General features: G+C 38.3%; 2 protein-coding genes across 2 annotated transcripts; one reads left to right on the forward strand and one right to left on the reverse strand.

Annotated features, from left to right (window-relative positions):
- Positions 1 to 1,767: 1,767 nt before the first annotated feature.
- Positions 1,768 to 10,245, reverse strand: LOC306753917 (complement factor B-like; the record flags this gene model as incomplete). Its single annotated transcript, XM_079237831.1, has 18 exons — positions 1,768 to 1,938; positions 2,086 to 2,135; positions 2,283 to 2,412; positions 2,624 to 2,724; positions 2,832 to 2,908; positions 3,110 to 3,248; positions 3,407 to 3,539; positions 4,801 to 4,901; positions 5,711 to 5,848; positions 5,947 to 6,057; positions 6,176 to 6,304; positions 6,491 to 6,635; positions 7,950 to 8,089; positions 8,269 to 8,355; positions 8,705 to 8,881; positions 8,972 to 9,157; positions 9,234 to 9,456; positions 10,237 to 10,245. 18 exons carry the CDS (start codon positions 10,243 to 10,245, stop codon positions 1,768 to 1,770), a joined length of 2,247 nt encoding a protein of 748 aa, XP_079093957.1.
- A 1,540-nt stretch (positions 10,246 to 11,785) lies between these two features.
- chek1 (checkpoint kinase 1) lies at positions 11,786 to 20,906 on the forward strand. The gene is made up of 13 exons (XM_079235183.1): positions 11,786 to 11,860; positions 12,197 to 12,262; positions 12,815 to 12,929; positions 13,447 to 13,555; positions 14,162 to 14,226; positions 14,309 to 14,378; positions 14,463 to 14,651; positions 18,465 to 18,569; positions 18,698 to 18,781; positions 18,868 to 19,196; positions 19,411 to 19,542; positions 19,777 to 19,878; positions 20,559 to 20,906. Exons 2-13 carry the CDS (start codon positions 12,198 to 12,200, stop codon positions 20,655 to 20,657), a joined length of 1,464 nt encoding a protein of 487 aa, XP_079091309.1. The 5' UTR covers positions 11,786 to 11,860; position 12,197; the 3' UTR covers positions 20,658 to 20,906.
- Positions 20,907 to 21,165: the final 259 nt, after the last annotated feature.

The following is a 21,165-nucleotide window of genomic DNA, read 5'->3' on the forward strand; positions in this document are numbered from 1 at the left end:
TGTTTAAATTGAAGGCAGGTAGTGGATGTTGTCTGCTGATGCTTGAGAAATAAAAGAGAAGACAAGAGGTAACAGAGTCCTCCAGAGGGATTCAATAAGGAATGAACCTTGTTTTAAATGTCCATCTTGTTTACAGCATCTGAGACCGAGAGAGGGTTTCATTCAATTACGTCTTTCCCATTCGTTCCTCCTCTTACAGTCTGTCTTCCTCCGTCTCTGCTTCCTCCTCTTATCCCACTGACCTCCTCCCTCTCTCCCAATTACTTAAAGGGACCCCCACTGCCCCCCCCTACACACACACACACACACACACACACACACACACACACACACACATACAGACACTAACACAAGAGAGGCGTTTCGCCATGTCGGAGAAACCAAATATTTATGTTGAAAACCACCGTTCTTTAGTTGTTTGGACATTTAGACATTATGCAATAGTAAAGAAAATTGCAAAAAGTACATTTCAACTGGGCCTCACAGCGTAATGGTCAACAGATCATAGTTACACGGGAAATAACATTTGATTTGAAGCCATAAACCTGCTCTGACCAAAATAAATCTTTTGTAATGCAATGGCCTTGTTTGTTTGCGGGTTGTAATGACACGGAAATGAATAACAAGTGCAGTTCATTTCCATCTCAAAGCCAGAAAGAGAAGGAAAAAACGTAATTACTCACCGAAAAAAGAACTTAACTTTCCACTAAATTCAATTTGAATGATCTTTGCTGGCACATCGCCAGACTGAGTGTCCGCATTGCGTAGGTCTGCACAGAGAGCTGGAAATGAGCCCTGAGTCACTGACCTGCAGGGGAGCTGGACGGCTCTATCAGCAGAGCTGCTCCAATAAAGAGTTTTGAGGGAACCTTTTAAGTGCTGTCGTAATTCCTTAAGTCATGTATTTTTTTAGGCAGTTTTGTAAAAAGCCTGAGAGAAGGAAATAATTTAATAACCTGTGATTGTGAAAATGTAAATTATGAATACAGCATTTCTACCTCAAATTATATTATAAATGATATTGCACTGCACTCACCTATCACGACTATAGCCGAGCTGATACGCCCATCTACTGTCTTTGAGAATACTCTCATTGACGACTCTTCCCACTGGTGCCAGTTCACGAGAGATTTATGATGTCAGTGGTTGTCATTTAGGGAACGCGTATGTCTGGTTTATGTGTTTGTTTAGTCAAGTTGTGACTTGTGCATCAGCTGGTCCAAATTAAATGAGTCATAGAGTAGTTAAGCTCAATGTTTGGTTTTGCTGTGATGGGGCAACATGTGTAAAACCTCTATGACAGCAGTTATTTCATGTCAGGTAATTCGTTTCATTAGTATCATATTACACATTGTTGCCATAAAAACAGTTCTGCAAATTGTTTTGCAGCTTTGGGCACAATCGTCATTATACTTTCATACCGCTAATCCTAATCCACTTAACCATTTGGATGAACAGTTTTAAATTGATTTATTAACTTTCTCTTCACATCCTGATTGGCCACTGCACATACTGAATACATGATGATAAAGCACAGAACAGTTAAACTGATAACTATTTGCATAATGTTAATTGTGCATGTGAAGAAGGGGTGATGCAATTTATTGTGAACATGTGTATGTATGTGTGCTTTTGACAAGATAACGTTATCTGAAAATGGGATCTTTTCTGAGGGAGAAAACATAAAATAACAAAAACCAGTGAGTTTAAACACGCAGTATACACAAATCCAGAATCTGAAAAGCAAAGTATGCAAATACTTTTCAGCTATAAAAACTGAAGTGATTCGTATCCAAGGGTGTCATTTCCAAGGATTGATTTGAGAAAAGGGACAACTTTGAAAAGATTAATATGGAAATCTCTGGAGTTCGCGTTTGACTCAACAAGAGTATCACCCGTCTTGCACAGATCCTGGGTTCCCCAGCTGACCAATGCAACCTGTGCAAGAAAACGTTGGTTAATTGACACGGGCGACAAGAACTTATATGGTCAAATTACATTACCTCATTCATTTCATTTTATTTTCCTGTTGCCAACAGGTGGAACTAATTGGTGATATACTGATAAAAAAAAACGTCTGTGTACCTGTATTGTGCGATGCTCATAGTTCTTGAATACAGCACCTCCAGAGTCACCTGTCCAAACAAACACACACATGGTTACACCCAAAATTCACCTTGAATCATTGAACATAATGCACCTCAGTAAGTAGTCTGCACCACTATATCACAAAAGATATTGCGGCCTCTCGTATGTGTCTGTGTGCTAGTGAGGGAACATACCGTTACATGCTATATGATCTCTTTGAGGATCCCGGCCACCAGTGCACAGGAAGTTATCCGTCACGGCTTCCTTTGGATCAAGAGTGGTTATGCCTGGAGCCCCCAGTGCATGGCCAATGCACTCATCTCTCTGCATTGGTGAGATGGAGGAAGAACCATAGCTCAGAATCACTTTTTGGTTTGGAGTGAATAATGAAGAAATCACACACACACACACACACACACACACACACACACACACACACACACACACACACACACACACACACACACACACACACACACACACACACACACACACACACATTTTGAGTGGAAGTGCACAACTCAGCTCAACTCACATTGTCACCCAGCTTAGCATAGGCCTCTTTTACAGCTACCGAGCTTCCTTTCTTGGTCAGGAAATTGAGTCTTTCGAGATGATTTTTTAACAGAAGCTTCTCTGTAATAAGAAAACACAAAAATACAGTATATTGTACCCGATGCTGTGGAGATATTTGATCTATGAAGACCAAGCTGTGTTACAGAATGTTATTCGGGTTACCTCACCTTGTTCCAGGCAGGTGGATACGCCAACCAGTTGTAGAGCATCACTGGTCTCCTGAGTGCAAGGTATGCAAATAGGTCTGGATGAGAAACCAAAAACACAATAAAACAAAATAACTTTGAACACAAATGTTCGTTCATGAAATACAATGGGCCTATAACGTTTTCATGAGGACAGGATTAATCTGTTTACTAGTTTGTGCATGTGTATATTATTAACAAACCCCCAGGCAGGACTGTTAATGTAAGATCAAGTCTGAGTGTGAATGTCTTCTTCTTACCGAACATTGCGGGAGATTTGAACATCTTCCTCTAGTTGGATGAGAGCCACATCATAGTCATAGAACTCCTTCACACCCTGCGCCGCTTTTGCGGTATTGTTGTAGTTTGGGTGTATTTTGAATGTTTTAACTTTTTTATCTGTAAAAGAGACACAATCAAGTGTTTGTATTTTGGTTGTTGTCGACAGGAGTGAAAAACTTGGTAATAATCATCATCAAAGGAAATACCGTAACACCTATTGTGCTATGTTCAGATAACTAAAGAAAAGTGGCATGAGTAAACACACGGACCATTACGTCTGCCCGGTGCATCATCAATCTCAACTTTGACTTGGTCAGGCCGATCTCCAAATTTGAAGCAGTGAGCGGCAGTCAAGATAAATCGAGGGGTCACCAGAGAGCCCAGGCAGTTCCTTAGCACTCCTTCATTCTTAAAGTTTAAAAGACAGATACATACAGTATATTATATAGTTCATGACACAGAATAACACCACTTTAAAAAACAACAACGTGGACAACACGGCATGGCAGTACATACTTAACAGTTTTTTATAATACTGGTAGATGAAATCCAGCATTCTGATTGGTTGAGAGTGAGTCACGGGGTGTACTTTATTGAGCCATAATGTACTGTACGCCTGTTTACATTTACCAGAGCGTTCCATATCAGTGCACACTCAAAATAACAGATAGATTTTGCGCGGCCGTTTGTTAGTTTTCATTTCAAGCTTTACAGTTAGCAAAAAAAAATTGTGTAAACTTTGATATTTTGGGGGGATTGACTTTTGATGAGAATGGCAGCGGTGAATAATGGGGGCGAGGAGAGCAGATAACGCTCTGAGCGAGCAGACTAATTAGCAGGTAGCGAGTGCGTGAAACCGGAAAACTAAGAGGAGGAATGAAAAGGATTTGATAGCTAATCACAAAATCGTGATGATTTCCAGTGAGAGATAATTACCGTCGGTAATTTCCCAGCGCAAGGCAAGTTCTCTAAACATCATGGAGGAGAATAAAGTGACGGAGAAAAAACGGACAGAGAATCAGCGAGAGCACTTCTTTTCATCGGTGGTTTAGGATCATCCTCCACCCTGCTTTCAATCGTCCTGGTCAGTAAATAACAGTCTCTCTCTCTCTCTCTCTCTCTCTCTCTCTCTCTCTCTCTCTCTCTCTCTCTCTCTCTCTCTCTCTCTCTCTCTCGTGTGTGTGTGTGTGTGTGCCTCTCTCGTATGTGTGGCGGTTGCATAGCAACCCCCACATATACGGGACTATTTTCTCTAGGCTACTGAAAAGCGATACACAACGTTTGGTGGCTACAACTATTTTGTGCTGAAAGGCAGCTTACTATTTACTTACTATTTATAATGTCGCAGGTAACGCCGGGCCTAAGAATACCCTTGAACTGTACATTTTTTAGGATACAGTACTGCCTCTCGTACCTTATTGCTTAATTATAAAATCCTATGTCTGTGTTGTCACAAGGCCCAATTGTTTCTGAATAATTTTGTCAGTGTAAAAGTATATTAATTTTGGTTCACTGATTGCTGTGGTCAAATACATATTATACATATAATACATATTTGGACATTCTCATTCTCAAATCATTATGTAAAATATTCTAATTAACATATTCAGCCTTACAAACATATTTCACAGATGAATCATGAAGTTAAACGAAATACTGAAACATTCACCTGGAAAGAAATGAACGCAAACCATGGATAAATGTTCCTGTTAGGGGGGCCTTTTTCATAATACTTGTGAAGACCACATAGACCCTTGACGTTTCCTTCATCTGCATAAAAAAAAAAGAATGTTGCTCATGTCAGTAAATTTCGTTGGTATCAGTATAAAGCGAAGGCTCAATGTTAAAGCTAAGCATTACATTATCCTTTTTCAAAGCTGATGTATATATTTTTATATAAATATATATATATATATATATATATATATATATATATATATATATATATATATATATATATATATCATTTACATTAAACCTTTTGAGGAACAAGATGTGTCACAAAAAAAGTGCAAGACATATTTTCAAATTTCTTTCACATAAAAATCATCATCAAAAATGTGTGTCTTATAGGAAAAGGAAATGGTGAAATAATAAGATTAGAGTCTACAGCCATGTTAGGCTGAAGCCTACTTATTGCAGTGGCTTTGAGCTAATTCCTAATTAGCATGGGAGCATGTTCACAATGACAATGCTAACATGTTGTTTAACATGGGAGTTAAGCATGCATGATAACATCTGCTCATTAGCACTAAACATAAAGTACAGCTGATGTTTTACGGATTTCTGCTCTTAAGCCAAAATACTTGACCAATACAAGTTTTGACCTGATGATGGGGCAAAAGAAAAAGTAAATATAGTAAAGTTATTACAATTCATCATGAACATGAATGTGCTTGTGGCACTGAAGTTAATTCAGGGAATCACCATAGAATTCAAGCTCAGGGTAACATGAATGTCTATAATGTCAGGGCAATAGTCTTTTTAGCTATTTTAGCTATTATATTTAGCTAATATATAGACATGTTTCTCAAATCCCCATCCTCAGCATTCTTCCTTTAATTTGAAAAGATGTTTACCAATTATGTCATCAAAGGTCTCTTCTAAATTTGTAATGTCCTTCATTCTGAAGTAATGCTTGTCACCACCGGTCCCTGCTGTGAGCCGCTGCAGGTCCTCATCAAAGATCACAGCTCCAATGGCAAAAATATAAATGTCTGCAACAGAAGGAAATGTCGCAGCCAGCTAGGCCTTATTGTATAACAATCAAATGTTACTGACAATATATCAGCTGAATGATGAAAATCAAACTCACCCAGATAGTCGTCTCTTGATTCAGTCCCCTCTTGACCAGTGTGGTTCATGTAGACCATGTTCTTTATTTGTGTCACAGTAGGTTCTGGAGATCCGCCCATATTATAAGCACCTGGAATTAAACAAACCAGTGTATTAAAATGATGTTCAGCAGATGTATTTGATATGTAATCATCACATTGGCAGCTACACTGCTGAAGTTATTTAATATGCCAGGTGGCTGATATTACCATCTGTAAAAAGGATGAAGACATGACGATGTTCCCTAAAAACCTTTTCTCCAACTCGTTCTTTTACCACAGCCATTTTCTCCAAGAATTTGTTAAAGAGGAGGTTCAGATCTGTTCCAGTGTTTCTGTCTTTGAGTCACACGGACGGACGGACGCACGCGCGCGCACACACACACACACACACACACACACACACACACACACACACACACACACACACACACACACACACACACACACACACACAGTAAAACGTAGGTCAAGCTGTGTATTCAAACAGTATTTTCAACAATATTTATAATTTATTTGATTTACCTCCCACTTTAAACTTTTTCAATGTATCTATAATGGTCTTTAGTTGTATTTTCTTGTTCAAAAAATCAAGAATGTCGACAACTTCATACACTTGAGAGGAGAAAAAGACTATTTCATAGTTTGGAGACACAGTAAAGCTTGAAATCTGTGGAGAAATAAAGCAAATCAGTTAAATACAATGTGGATATTATTTTTGTATTGTGCCTACTTTAAAAAAAAACACACACACATGCAAACTGCTGTGAAATATTGTGTCAATGCAACACCTTCTAATACATTAAACTGCTTATGGTTGTTATTTTGTTGAGTAATTGATACATTTATCAGCAGAAAGAGAATCCCGTAGTGTGCATTGACAACAAGCCAAGATTATGACGTGTAATTCATAATGCAATTCACTTCTAATGGGCTGTTGTGCTGCCAGACAAATGGAGTTGGATTATGTTTGTACATGTTGTGTGCAATGTGTCAAATGTGCTTCTAAAAGTGTGTCGGACAAAGTAAAATGTCAGGTCCCACCAAAATATGATACCGTTTATGGCTAATATTAATATATGACAGTAACATACAAAAAGCTAATGCAGTCATTTCTTCATACGTAAAGTGTAATAGTAAAGTAATAAAACTGTCTGTTGCAGATGTATGGGGCCCAAAGAGTAATACACTAAATAAATAAATAAGCCATTATGAAATGAAGAATCACATAAATCAGTCAAATTATATAATACAGCCATGAAATTGTGAAATAATGCTGTACTTATTTATAAACTCGATGCATTATAATGCAATGTTATATCATCCTCCTTCTTTTCAAAATAAAAATTTCTGCTTCAAAATTGAACTAAAAGTCTGTCAATCAAAACAGGGCAAAGGGAGCTATATGATTGGCTATTAATTTGATCTGAATGAGCAGCAATTTATTTGGTTCACAGGCAGAGCATTTGGGCAGAACAATGATTTTAAGATATACTTAAAAGTCCCTCAATATCTTTATATATTATCTACTATATATATATATATATATATATTTATATTTCTGACCAATAAGTAATAGTCTTCCTCTGTCATGCTCAATACAAACTCTAACATGTCATTGTATTACTTAAAAGATCAAGTGATTGATCAAATGTCTCGAGTAGTCACACTAATTTATATATTTCTAACATATTTTAACAACTCAGCAAATTGATTGCCAACATCTATCAACAGTCAGTACTTTCACCCCATGTGCATCCTTTAAACTGAGCCCATAATCAGCTAAAGCAATCTTACATCTCTAGTGGCAGCACGATGTTGCTGACTGTTTGCAATTTCAGCATATTGTAAGTGAGGCTATTCTGTGGCGATTGCCCTATAAGAAAAACACTCTAAAACAGTTTTGTGTAAAATGTACTGATGCATAATTTGGACTAAAACTCACTTGTCTCTCATCTTTAATCAAAACGAAACCTTTTCTTACCTTTGAAATAAGTTTTATGATAGCATCTTTTGCTTTATTGACGTCTTTCTCTTCGATGCTCTCAGAAATATCCACTGCAATATAGATGTCAAGTGTCCCATTTTTTGAAATCCTGATTGTTCTCCCCTCCTGCGTGTCATCTGAACAATCCACAACAAATACTGTTTGTGTACCATACATATTAAATGACATATTCATATGTAATTGTTTCTATGGAGAGAAAATGATATTGCAATAAAAGTTAGATTGATATCTCCAGAACTCAGGTCTTATGTCGTAGAGCATGTGAGTGCTTTGATGGAGTTAATAATTGGCTTGCCTGTGGGCTGTAATGTGGTGAGACTGTCTTTGATCGCGCTGCCAAATGCCTCTGAAACCTCCAACGAAGTGTCATAGGTGTGTCTGTCTGCAAGAAGCAAAAGCCACATAAACAGTAATGTGTTATATTTGGGACTCGGTAAAGTGGTACTGAAGAAAAGGCAAGACAAAATGAACACCAAAGGCCTGGACCTACTATCTTGTTCCTGCATCCCTCCACATAGCATCATCTCTGCTGAACTACGTATCTCAGACCGTGAAGCAGGTAAATCAACGGTCACACAGGCATCCAACATGTTAACCCAGAAGACCTCACCAGTTTAATTACCTCCAATCTCATTCCCATTCCCATTCCCGTGGTCTAGAAAATATGTTCATGGCAAAACTTTGATGAAATGACCCTGAATGTGAACTGTTTTTGTAGGTATCTGTCTTACAGTAGCATGCTGGCTCTTTGCCGGTCCACTGGCCGTTCTCCTGACACACTCTTTTTTTCGACCCGACCAAAATGAGGTTGCTATTGCAGCTGTATGTCACTGTATCGTCAATTCCGAATATGTTCCCGTATCTTGAGGCGCCAGCTGGGATTCCCGGATCGGCACAATTGTCCCCTGCTGTGGTAACAAAAAAGACCAGAGATGATTCATGAAACGATCACTAATGAGGATGTATCCCAAACCTGAGTGTGGCGGTTCAGGACTTACAGTCACGACTACAGATGGGAGTGGAGCCGCTCCACTTCCCATTTGGTAGGCACACACGTTTGGGTGAGCCTCGCATTTTGTATCCAGAGTAGCACTCAATGGTGGTCTCATTGTCCACAAAGTACCTCTCCTGAGGAGGGTAGACGCTTCCGTGCTCCAGCACAGCGGGGTCAGGGCATTCAACAACTGCAAAACAAAAGGATTTGAGTCTTTATGTGGAGCAGGCAGGGAGGCCAAGAAACATCAGCATCACATCACTCACCCTTGCATCTCTGAGGGAGAAATCTTTTGGGCACTGGTTTCCATTTGCCATTAGCCTCGCACACAAGGACCAGAGAGGGATATGGATAGTAGTGCTCAGGACACTGGTAGATCAACATGCTGCCTGTGGCCAGCTGCTTAGTCAGTGTGTAATTACCTCCTTCCATTTGAATTCCCTCCTGTGTGCAAACACAATAAACTTCACCTCCTGAAAAATAAAAGAGCTTTTTGAGGCATGGAATATAGTGCGTAATTTAAGATATAATAATAAGTAATTGATTTCACAAGCTGCTCCTTTACCACGTGGGTCTCTAGCCGTTTGGATGAAAAAAACAATATTCATGCTGTTTAAAGTTGGCACTATGAACTGCACATATTAGGAACATGAAATCACCTAGCATCAAGAAAAAAAGCTTTTAAAAAAAGATGATCCATTTGATTGTATTTTCATTTCCGTTTCAGAAAGAAATTTGGATTTTGGAGACAAAATATTGGATGCATTTGTCCACAGGAATACGTTGTTAACTGTTTTCAGTAACAGCAGTAAATGTCTAATTGTTATATGCATTGTTGTTATTTCTTAAGATATTGACCACACATTCTGTTGTGAATTATTTCAAGATTTAAAAAATGAGAACATTTACATGTTTATTAGTTTTAACTATTTTATTAAATCTCAGCTTGACTTTTTCAGCAAATATAAATACATGGACATTTTGAAAGTAAAATTGACATATAAAGTATATATTGTCTGAAGTAAACATAGCTCACCCATACAGAAGAGACATGCAAATGCAGTAAGCCAACTCCAGTTCACTGAAAATCCCATCATGAACCATAAACTGGGGAACAATATTAAGGTGAGAAGATTTAGCAGGACCCGTACATTTATTACAAAATTGACAGTGATGTTTCAAAAGAGGGGCTGGTATCACAAAGACTATCCTGGTACTTATTAACTTTATGACAAATACAAGGAAATCGATAGTATGAGTCACAGAAACCATCCACATGACTTCCCGTAAATTGGTAACATTGCATTTAACTTTAGATTCAAACAATTAACTCTCAATCAACTTGACTAATATAGAAACAAATAAGGAACTTTTATTAACTATATAGCAGTAACTGATAATACCTTTTTTTATATATCAAAACTCATTGAAAAGGAAAAGAAAACATCTGAGGTTCCTCCTCCCAATACTTCACACTTTCTTCTGAAAGCCTCTAAATGAATTAGTTCAATTCCGTTAAGTTTACCGGTTAATTTTTACTTTTGTAGTCAACTCCAAATCTGTTTTGAAAAATCTCAGTTGTTTGTGTCCTGACCTTAAGTAGGGGTTGTCCTAGATTTTCCACAATGTGTACACACACGGTGTCACATGTTGCATAAATAAACAAGAGTTGTGAAAATACAAACATTTGCTTTATCATTTCCCAAAACCTGCATGCACTCTTAGGAATTGCTCATTTACACATTCATTACAATTATTGATTGAATAACCATACCATACTGGTTTAACTAATCTTCCTTAATTTGTTCAGTTACTTAGTCGGCAGACTTATTTGCAAGCTGTGACAGACTTTTTGTGAAAGGACTCTGAATTTGTGAGAAAAAAATATATATATATATTTGTGAACTGAAAGATCAACATAGTACATGTACAAAGTAATTTATCATTATTTTGTGTCTCTTTTTGCGTTATGGTCAGACATTGACAATGAATAATAAGAGGCATTCACATTATAATACAGGTTGATTTGTCTTTTAAGTTTTGAGTTGTGAAGTCAGCTGTATTACATGTATCTTGATGTATTGAGTACACTTCGTCTAAAGGAAAAACATTTTCCATGTAAAACACTCACTGCAGTTACTTGCTTTCTCTCCAAAGTGTTAATTTGTACTCACTCCTTTGACTCTCTACCACCACCCTTTGGATACACTACATCACTATAGACTTTTACAAAGTCCACAGTATTTGTTCCAACCAATATTCATCTAATAATCTAATCTGTCGGAGTTTTACACTTTCAGGAATTTAGACTCTTGAAGCAAGCTACCTCAAACACGTTCTATCACTGCAAGTGATACATAGTATATAGCAATGAAAAGGAAAAAAGAAACTGTCAGTTGCATTGCAATTCTAGCAACTCCTATTTGTCCCAGATCCAGACGCAGATTTATAGTTTGCTACAATTGTTTAAGATAACACATTATGAGGATTGTGCAGATGGAGGGTTTGACATTTAATATGTATTAGTTTTAAAGCTTATAAAAAGTGCACACTCTCAAGCAACAGTTGCATGATGTAGAAGTTAAAAATAAGAAAGAGGAGCTTTGTATTTTTAAAGGAAAGCTGTCACAATGTGAATTTCTAAATGTTTGGCAGCAAAAGCCGATAGTGCAGCAAACGAAGAACGAGTGGCCGAGAAGGAGAGGAGAGCGAAGTAAAATACACGAAGAAGAAAACGAAGCGGAAGTGACGTCCGTGGCGGAAGTTATCGCCAGTAAAACAACAACGCGCCAAATTTGTGCTAAATTCACTGTTGTGTCAGACGCAAGACGCATTCAAAAGTTTGTCTGTGCAAATATTTGGAAAACGCTGCTGCACGAGAATAACTGTGCAGGTAAGACATATATTTAGCGACGAGTTGACGACATGTTTCTGGTTAACTTGCTTGTTCTGTTTAGTTCGCATCATGTGAGTTAATGACATTTAACAGTGCAGTTTCAGTTTGACAAATAAAATGGTAAATAATCAGTGAGTGTAGCATTATCAGCCTGATTTAAAATAAGATATATAAATACATATTGACCTGGAATATGTATATATATATATATATATATATATATATATATATATGTATATGTATATGTATATATAAATAACGTTATATGAGTATGTATGTGTTTGTTTTTCTATGACAGCCTGAAAAAGAACTAACTGTTATTTCTGTTTTTAGCATGGCTGTCCCTTTTGTGCAAGACTGGGACCTTGTTCAGACGCTGGGAGAAGGAGCCTATGGAGAGTATGAATCCTCTCCTGTCATAATAATTCACACGGCATGCATTACTTCATTACATTTTGAATATCAGTGCGTATCCAGGTGCTTTAACACACCAGAGTCTAATGTCAGCAATGTTCATCTGGTGAGCAACTAAAACCATCACAAGCGTATAACACAACATATACAGTTTTCTCACTACGACAGGACTTTCTTGTCTTGTCTTTTGAGTTATTAACTTGGGAAACCACAAAAGCAAGCTTTCATTTTGAATAAATATGCACATCAAAATGTAAGAGCTCCTCTTCATCTGCAAATGTTCTAATAAGTGAAATAAATGTCATGTTTGTACATTGCACAGACCTTTTTAAGCACATTCAAGTCAGAAAACTAGGAACATTATCGCAACAACAACAACACAGCTTGTGGCCCTGCTTATGTGATGCTATACAACACATTTGACTATAACCTAATGTTTTTACTGAAAGAGTAAGATCGGACATCTTACATACCCCTCACCAGACTTCCCCTCTTTAATGCGCTAATCCATCTATTTTGGTCCATTCATGGTTGCAGAGTGAGGCTGCTGGTGAACAGACAGACTGAGGAGGCGGTTGCAGTGAAGGTGATCGATACATCTCAGGCTAAAGAGTGTGCTGAAAATGTCAAGAAGGAGGTCTGCGTCCATAAGGTAGGTCATTCACCTTTAGTAAAGTTAGTAAGAAAGGATGAAGTGGGAAAGGATAAGAGCTATTAATTGGCTTTAAATCAGAAGTGTTTATTGCCAGGTACGTTGAACATACAATAAATTTGACTCAGTGAAAGATGCATAACAATAAACATAGACCTAGAATAAATCAATAAACTGCCCATTAGAGTAGCTAAAACAGTAGAGATTTGCATTTGCTTGTAGAAAACAGATGATATCTGAGAAAATTGCCTCGTCTATTACATTGAACTGCTTGTAAGAATTTCAACTGGACCTTAATTTGGATCTCAAATGGGACTTTGTTCTAGCTTTTTTAGATTTAACTTTCACAACACTCCCACAGTGCAATTAAGTAATCTATGTGTCATATTATATTTATTATATATGTATATATTTACATGTTGTATGCATATATTGTTCAGCTATAACTTTTTAAACTGGTAATTTGCATGTGTGTTTGTGTATGTACACTAAGTGACATTTGCTACTGTTCTGGTAGATGCTCAACCACGTCAACATCGTACGTTTTTTTGGCCATCGGAAGGAAGGTTTGACTATGTATCTCTTCCTGGAGTACTGCACCGGAGGAGAGCTGTTCGACCGAATCGGTGAGACAGACGACTGCAGGTGGCAAACATAAAGCTGCTTTCTTGGAGGGTGTAACCAGTAGTGTTTTTTAACCTTCTAATAGTTCAAATATTTTATTAAAGTCGCCAATATACAACTTCATCATTCAATCATCTCTTTAAACGACTGTCATGCCAAGAATTTCAAGGATTCTGTTTTAGAACCACAAAATAAACTTAAGCTTCCCATTGATATCAGACTGTTACATTTACTTTACTGTGTTTGATTTGCATTTATATCGTAAAAATATGCCAAAGTTAAAGAAAGGTCTCTGCTCACTCAAGGGGGCTTTTGTTTTTATTATTAACAAAGGACTCTCATATGAGAATGGAATTATGATACAGCAGCACCTTTTAATCCTAGCCATTAGTTAATTCTTCAGCTAATTTGTATTTTTATTCTTATTTTTTGATCAATACAATTTAAAGTACACTGGACAGTTGGGTGAAAACACCTCCTTATATTTTTTGCTCTTTAAATGAAAATGGATTTACATAGCCCAAATGTAAAAATGACATACAGTATTGGCAGTATTTGGTTGACGATTGTAATAAAGTTATTTAATTGTTCTCTTTCTTTTATTTTAGAGCCTGATTTGGGAATGGTGGAGAAAGAAGCTCATAGACTGTTTCTGCAGCTCATAGCGGCTGTGGTGAGTGACACGAATCTTCGAGTTGATGTGACCTTCTGCACCCGTTTCTGCTGTTATAAAATTCTCAGTTGCACTTTTACAGGAATACCTCCATGGTGTTGGAATCACCCACAGAGACATAAAGCCAGAGAACATTTTGCTGGATGACAAAGGTGAGGTGTATCGAGGTGTAGAATTAATAACTTTGGTTTGCATTTGTAGTAACCATCATCTGCTGTTGTCTTTTACCTTTTTAGATAACCTCAAGCTGACAGATTTTGGCCTGGCCACCATGTTTCGTTTCAAAGGACGAGAGCGTCTTCTGAGTCGTCTCTGTGGGACTCTTCCTTACGTGGCTCCGGAGCTGCTCGGCCAAACAGAGTACAAAGCTCAGCCTGCAGATATCTGGGCTTGTGGGATTGTCCTCACTGCCATGCTGGCTGGAGGTAAGATCACAAAGTCTGTGTTTACAGGGGGATTGTACCAACTTCTGTAGTCCAGTACAACACAATAGCCTCTCTATTGTGAAGGTTGTAATGTTACATTGTTGCTGAGACTTTCACATGTGTTGATTCAACTAATTTCCAAAGCTGAGGTGTGTGCTTGTGTATGTTGCATTATACAGTATATTACCTACTGTGTGTGTGTGTGTACACGTTAGACTGTAACTATGTAAAATGTTGTTTATCAAAGCATTTCTACCTTCTACCTCTTATGCCGTGTTCACACCAAAACAATTGCGAAATATTCGCGCGTCCAGATTACATGTTAAGTCAATGTACAGCTGCGTTAGGTTGCGAAAAAGCAGATTTTTCGCCGGGCGTCGCGATAGAAGCGAAACGGCGTTGCGAATATTCGCAACTTCTCTTTTTCGCCGGCGTTCAAATATTTCAACTCCAGCGAATAATTCGCATGACGCGGAGTTGCGAAAGCCAATCAGCGTTGAGAAGCTGCACCTGGCATCACCGCCGTTACTGAATGAAACTGCTGGTCCGCTGAAGGAGCGCTGGAAACGGCTTCATTCAGACACTCGTCCTGGAGGAGTCGAAGCTGTGTGTGACTACGGATATTATGAACCCAGGCACGGGGCGGTTGATGTTCCGACGTGTGTGGGACTTCCTCAACAAGTATAAAGCAGAACTAGTGGTTATTTACCTGGTGGATGAAGGAAATAGTAAACGTTTTCAAGACACAGAGATAAGCCCCGCCCCCTTTCCCCAGCGATGGTTGCGAAAAAACGGATTAACCACATAGTGCGAATTTTTCACCTGCGGCACGATATAGGCGAAGTGGCGTTGCGAAAATTCGCAACTGTTTTGGTGTGAACACGGCATTAGAAATAATAGGAGGAAAAAAAGCTCTCTAGAAATCCAGAATTTGCCTGATAGTCATCATGTTTTGAAGTTGTCTTCAGTGGTAAAGTGATGAAGTGGTAGTTGTCTTTCATTGATTTATTGTTTTATAAGTGGTGCCAAAATGAAAACAAGTAAAGGCTAAAAAAAAACGGGGCTTCAGTTGTAGCCCAAAGCTAACTGAGTGACTACACGTTAGCTAACGTTGTTGGAGAGACAGCGAGTGAGATTACTGGCAGTGGCGAGTCCGTGGCAGCGTGTGATGTCAGACAGGAGAGCGACGAGTCAGCGGCGCTGTTAGTTCTACCTACCGACACCTCACTACACATAAGGAGAGGACAATGGAGATTTTATCCAACTTTTATTTTAATAAAAAAACTAAATGAGTTTCCTCCGTAGGGTGGCCGGGCTCCTGTTTATATTTAAGGGTTTAAGATCTACGTGTAGGAAAAAGTGTATCCTCTAGTTAATTATAATCTATAGAGTTATGCGGTTATAATCACTGTCACACAGAAAGAGATGTGCATGTTCAGGTTTACTGGTGGAAACATTATTCAGTGTTCTAGACTAACAGTGATGTCTCCTCAAAGTAAAGTGGTATAACAGTATGACATAATATGGTCAAATAAAATAAAAAGGCTGGGACATTATGCATATTATGGCACATACATGTAATATTATGAAGTGAAATGTAGTAGCAAAACAATATTCAGTATAGTATAGCAGTATTGCATATTGTAAGTATTAAGTCTACAAAATATATATACACACACACTACCGTTCAAAAGTTTGGGTTCACTTAGAAATGTCCTTATTTTTAAAAGAAAAGCACTGTTTTTTTAGATAACATTACATTAATCAGTAATACACTATACATTGTTAATGTGGTAAATTACTATTCTAGGTGGAAACATCTGATTGTTAATGAAATATCTACATAGGTGTATAAAGGCCCATTTCCAGCAACTATCACTCAGTGTTCTAATGGTACATTGTTTTTGCTCATCACATAGAAGACTAATGGATGATTAGAAAACCCTTGTGCAATTATGTTAGCACAGCTTAAAACAGTTATGCTGGAGAGAGAAGCTTTACAACTGGCTTTCCTATGCATAGCATCACATGTGTGGGTTCCATTATACTCTTAAAATGGCCAGAAAAAGAGAACTTTCATGTGAAACTCGCCAGTCTGTTCTTGTTCTTAGAAATGAAGACTATTCCATGCGAGAAATTGCGAAGAAACTGAACATTTGTCTGGGCGACCCCAAACGTGTGTGTGTGTGTGTGTGTGTGTGTGTGTGTGTGTGTGTGTGTGTGTGTGTGTGTGTGTGTGTGTGTGTGTGTGTGTGTGTGTGTGTGTGTGTGTGTGTGTGTGTGTGCGCACTTGGGTATTGACAAAAGAAGAATTAAAACCCATAATGATCATAGTTTGTCAGTTTCTCGACGAGTGACCTCGACTGACCCGTTTTCATGCCTGACTATCAAACATATCTTTGACTTTAATAAGGAGTTTCTTGTCTCAATCCAGGGTCTGTTTTTCACATTACATTCATGTAAGTTCAGTTCATGTACAATGAAACAGTCAGGGTAGTTCCAAGTCATCTCCATTACATTTCACTATAATGTGGAAAAAAACATAAACTATAACATGTTGAAATTATTGTACATTCATTTTTTTTTTTTTAGGTGAATATGTAAATCGTACAAAAGGCTGAACTATCATAAAAACACAACCATTTTCGTACACTTGACGATATTGACCATTTCATAAGTGATCTGAGCTCTCTACATCTTTGGTAAAACATTTATGATGCAACTTTCCTGCAGTCCGTGGTGTATAAAGTACCCAAAAGCCATACTTGAGTAAAAGTAAAGATACCTTACTTGAAAATGACTCCCAGTGAAAGTCACCTATTAGAATACTACTTGAGTAAAAATCTTAAAGTATCTGATATTTACTGTACTTTAAGTAATGTTCTGATATTAAATGTACTTAAGTATTGAAAGTAAAAGCAAAGGGTCAGAATTTGGACAAGGAGTTGGGTTGAAAATAGTTGGGTTGGCAGTGATCCATCCAGGAGCAACAATGTTCAACATAATATATTGTACATCTTATACTTTTGCATCTACTAGGAACTTATCATCATAATTCTCCAAAAGGCAATATGACACTATGAAGGAGTTGTAACAGTGCGTTTATAAGTATGCTCATTCCGCCTGGTACCGGTCCGTGGGTCCCTTGGTGCCGAGCCGCACAGAAAGAATGAAAGAAAATAAATAAATATCAAGGCCGGAGAGATGTTTTATTTTTGAAAAATGACCAGATACATCCGTCTGTGCATAACCTCAGACGGAACCTCTTTACCCGTGTCAATTACGTGAAGCATTATCCTTAAAAGTTTGTTTCAACTCTGCCGGTGTTCTGGATTAAAACCAAGGCAGAGTATCCTGAGATCGCCAAAAAAGATCTGAAAACCTGCCTCCACTCCAACATTCTGTCTTTGTGGAGCTGGTTATAAGTTACGCAGTAGACTGGACATAACGAACACCCGTCAGGTGCCGTTCTCTCCCGCCACCCCGAAATGGGACCCGGGCCGTGAAAATATTGTCTTCACGTAACCGGTCCGTTGCGCAAAAAAGGTTTGGGACCGCTGGACTAGAGGATGTAAAATGCATAATATTGTGATTCGCAAAACCTGCTTGCGTGGAGTCTGTGTTCCACCACAGTCCTCGATGTTGGTATCATGATGATTTTTTTTTTCTAAAGATGGATTTGATTTTGTAGCGAGTAACGAAGGTTTCAGGGCAAAAGTCAACAGTCAATTTCTACTTCGTTACTATACTCCACTGCCTGCAGTAGATGTGAAGAAACATGACATCACTGTGTTTGTGTTGCCTCTTTTTCAGAGTTGCCCTGGGATCAGCCGACTGAGAGCTGTCAAGAGTATTCAGACTGGCTTCAGAAGAAAACATACCTACCTCCTTGGAAGAAAATCCAACCAATGCCTCTTAGTAAGTTCAAAATTATACTTTATTAATTCAGTTTAAATACTATTATTTTTTTTAAATAGTCTTGGGGTTACAAAATCCATTAATATTAATTAAGCTTTATTTAAGTCACATTTAACTGCTCTCTTCAGGTTTGTTGTCCAAGTTACTGCTGGCCAGTCCAGAAGCACGCATCACAATTGCAGACATACAAAAAGACCGCTGGTTCACTCGAGGTAAGTTTAACAATCAGCATGATACAGTCAATTTAACTTTAAGTTTATTGTTCACCGGACTGATGTCTGTCTGTGTATCTCTGCAGGAGTAAAGCAATCGCCTCCGGGTTCAAGAGGAAACAAACTTCTTCGGTCAGACTTGGGACTCGCATCCCGCACCAACAGGTCTGGAGCGTTTTGTCTTTCTTATTTCAACTCATTTGTTTTTGTGCCCGTAATCTCAAGATCAAGTTTTCCCCTCCACAGTGATGACAAAATGCAGTTTTCCAGCTCTCAGCCTGATTTTACGGCAGGTGGCTGGGAAGCCATGTTGATCATCGGCCAAAGCGAGGGCCAAGTCAGCTTCTCTCAGCCAACCAAGCCGGAGCACATGCTGCTGGGTAGTCAACTACTGGGCACACCGGGACCTAGTCAGGTAACTTGCAAACTCAGTGCTACATTGCATAGTCATTTATTCATGGTATATCTCACAAAGTGTGGGAACCTTAAGCAACACAGGCTCAGGGTCTTTTTTACGGAAGAACGGCCATGTTTTTTTGTTTTGTTTTTGTCCAGAAATCAAATTGATGTTTTATGAAATCCTTCTTTAAAATTATGCATTAATGCTAACTTCTTCCTTCTGTGTGCAGTCGCAGTGGCAGAGGTTAGTGCGGAGAATGACTCGTTTCTTCACCACTGTGAATGCTGATGTCTCCTTATCTGCCCTGAAAGACGCTTGTGATGGCCTGTCACTTGGCTTCAAACTCACCTGCACCAATCAGGTACAGAGCTGTGCTCAAGTATACAGGATTCAAAACTTTACAGAAGTTAAATACATGGTTGGATGGGTAGAGAAGAGACACCGTGCACCACACAGCCAGGCTACCTGTTGCAGCGCACACACACACACACACACACACACACACACACACACACACACACACACACACACACACCTTCTAGCTGCAGCAGACCATAATGCACGAGAGTCTAATGAGCCGCCCTTTGCCTTTTAGGTGACTGTGAGCACGCTGGACAAACGCAATAACAAACTAATCTTCAAAGTCCACTTGCTGGAGATGAACCAGAGAGTACTGCTGGACTTCAGACTGTCTAAGGTGAGTTTTAGCTTTTCTAAATGGAATATGTACTTTTTCTTACATGAACAATATTTTACTATATTAAAGCTGTGACAAAAGTGTGATTATCACTCAAACTGAGACACTGCAGTGTGCTACTGAACCACAGAAGAAGAAAAAATGAACGGTAAGGACGCAGCTAAATCCTTTTTGAGAGAAAGCAACTGTTTTTTGGGGGGGATCTGTTACCAATATGACAACTGCAGTGCAGCAATACACCAGTTTATTTTTGTTAAGTTAATTGCCAGTTTATCACAGCGCCCTTGTCTAATATAAATATGCATTTTTCCTTGACAAACTAACTTCACAAAAAGGTATTTTCATAAATGGATCAGTATTTTTTTAAATTTTTTTAAAGAAGATAAAATACTAATGGACATTATCTTTTTATCAGCAGGAAGGAAATCTACTTTATAAAATGCTTTATTTAGATTTTCCTTTGTGGGTTCATGTAGAGCTGAAGTTTCAGGATGACTCACCAAAACTGTCCAATCGATGATTTATCCATTAGTCCATACAACCTCATGATCACAGCTCTTTGTTCCTGTGTAAAAAGTTTTATATTGATAACTAAATGTACCAGAACTGAAAGACATCAATGTACATGTTTCCCCTTTGGTCCAAACCAAGTGAACTAAACTATTCTTAATTGTTTCCAGGGTGACGGTCTGGAGTTCAAGCGTCTCTTTTTGAAAATAAAACAGAAGCTCGGAGACATCATCAGCACTCAGAAGATTCTACCCCCGTCGTATGAGTAACCTCCACAGAGAAATGCACACTGCTTTTGACATTGGGGAAGAACCTGTAGATATTTAGCTGTTCTACTGATATTTTAAATGTTTCCTGCTGTTCTCTTTGTGTGTATGTGTCCTCTTGCACTTCTATTATTGTGTGAACCAGTTAAGAGTTTGAGGCCTGGAGGGAGGACATTTTAAAAACTTGGGTTAAATCCTCACTTCCTTAAGAAGTTTTTCGTTTGGTTCAGTGGTACGCACACATCGGGATAGAAGCAAGTGTTTGTGTGTGTGACTAGTTCGGATTGTTTAACATGATACAAGTCTTGAATAAATTATTTTAAAAACAACATGGTATGCTAAATGTTTTTTGATAAATGATACAATGATGATGGATTTGAGGTAAGCCCAATGTTTAGTCTCCATGCAACTATAAAAGCCTTTTTGTATGACATTGTTAGGTAAGGAAACTGTTCAAGTGCTTTAAAAAAAAAAGAGGGTTTCCTTGTTAAAAACAACACTGAGCTGGCTG

Source organism: Taurulus bubalis, assembly GCF_910589615.1.
Source record: "Taurulus bubalis genome assembly, chromosome: 2".
In the NCBI taxonomy this organism is placed as follows: Eukaryota; Metazoa; Chordata; class Actinopteri; order Perciformes; family Cottidae; genus Taurulus; species Taurulus bubalis.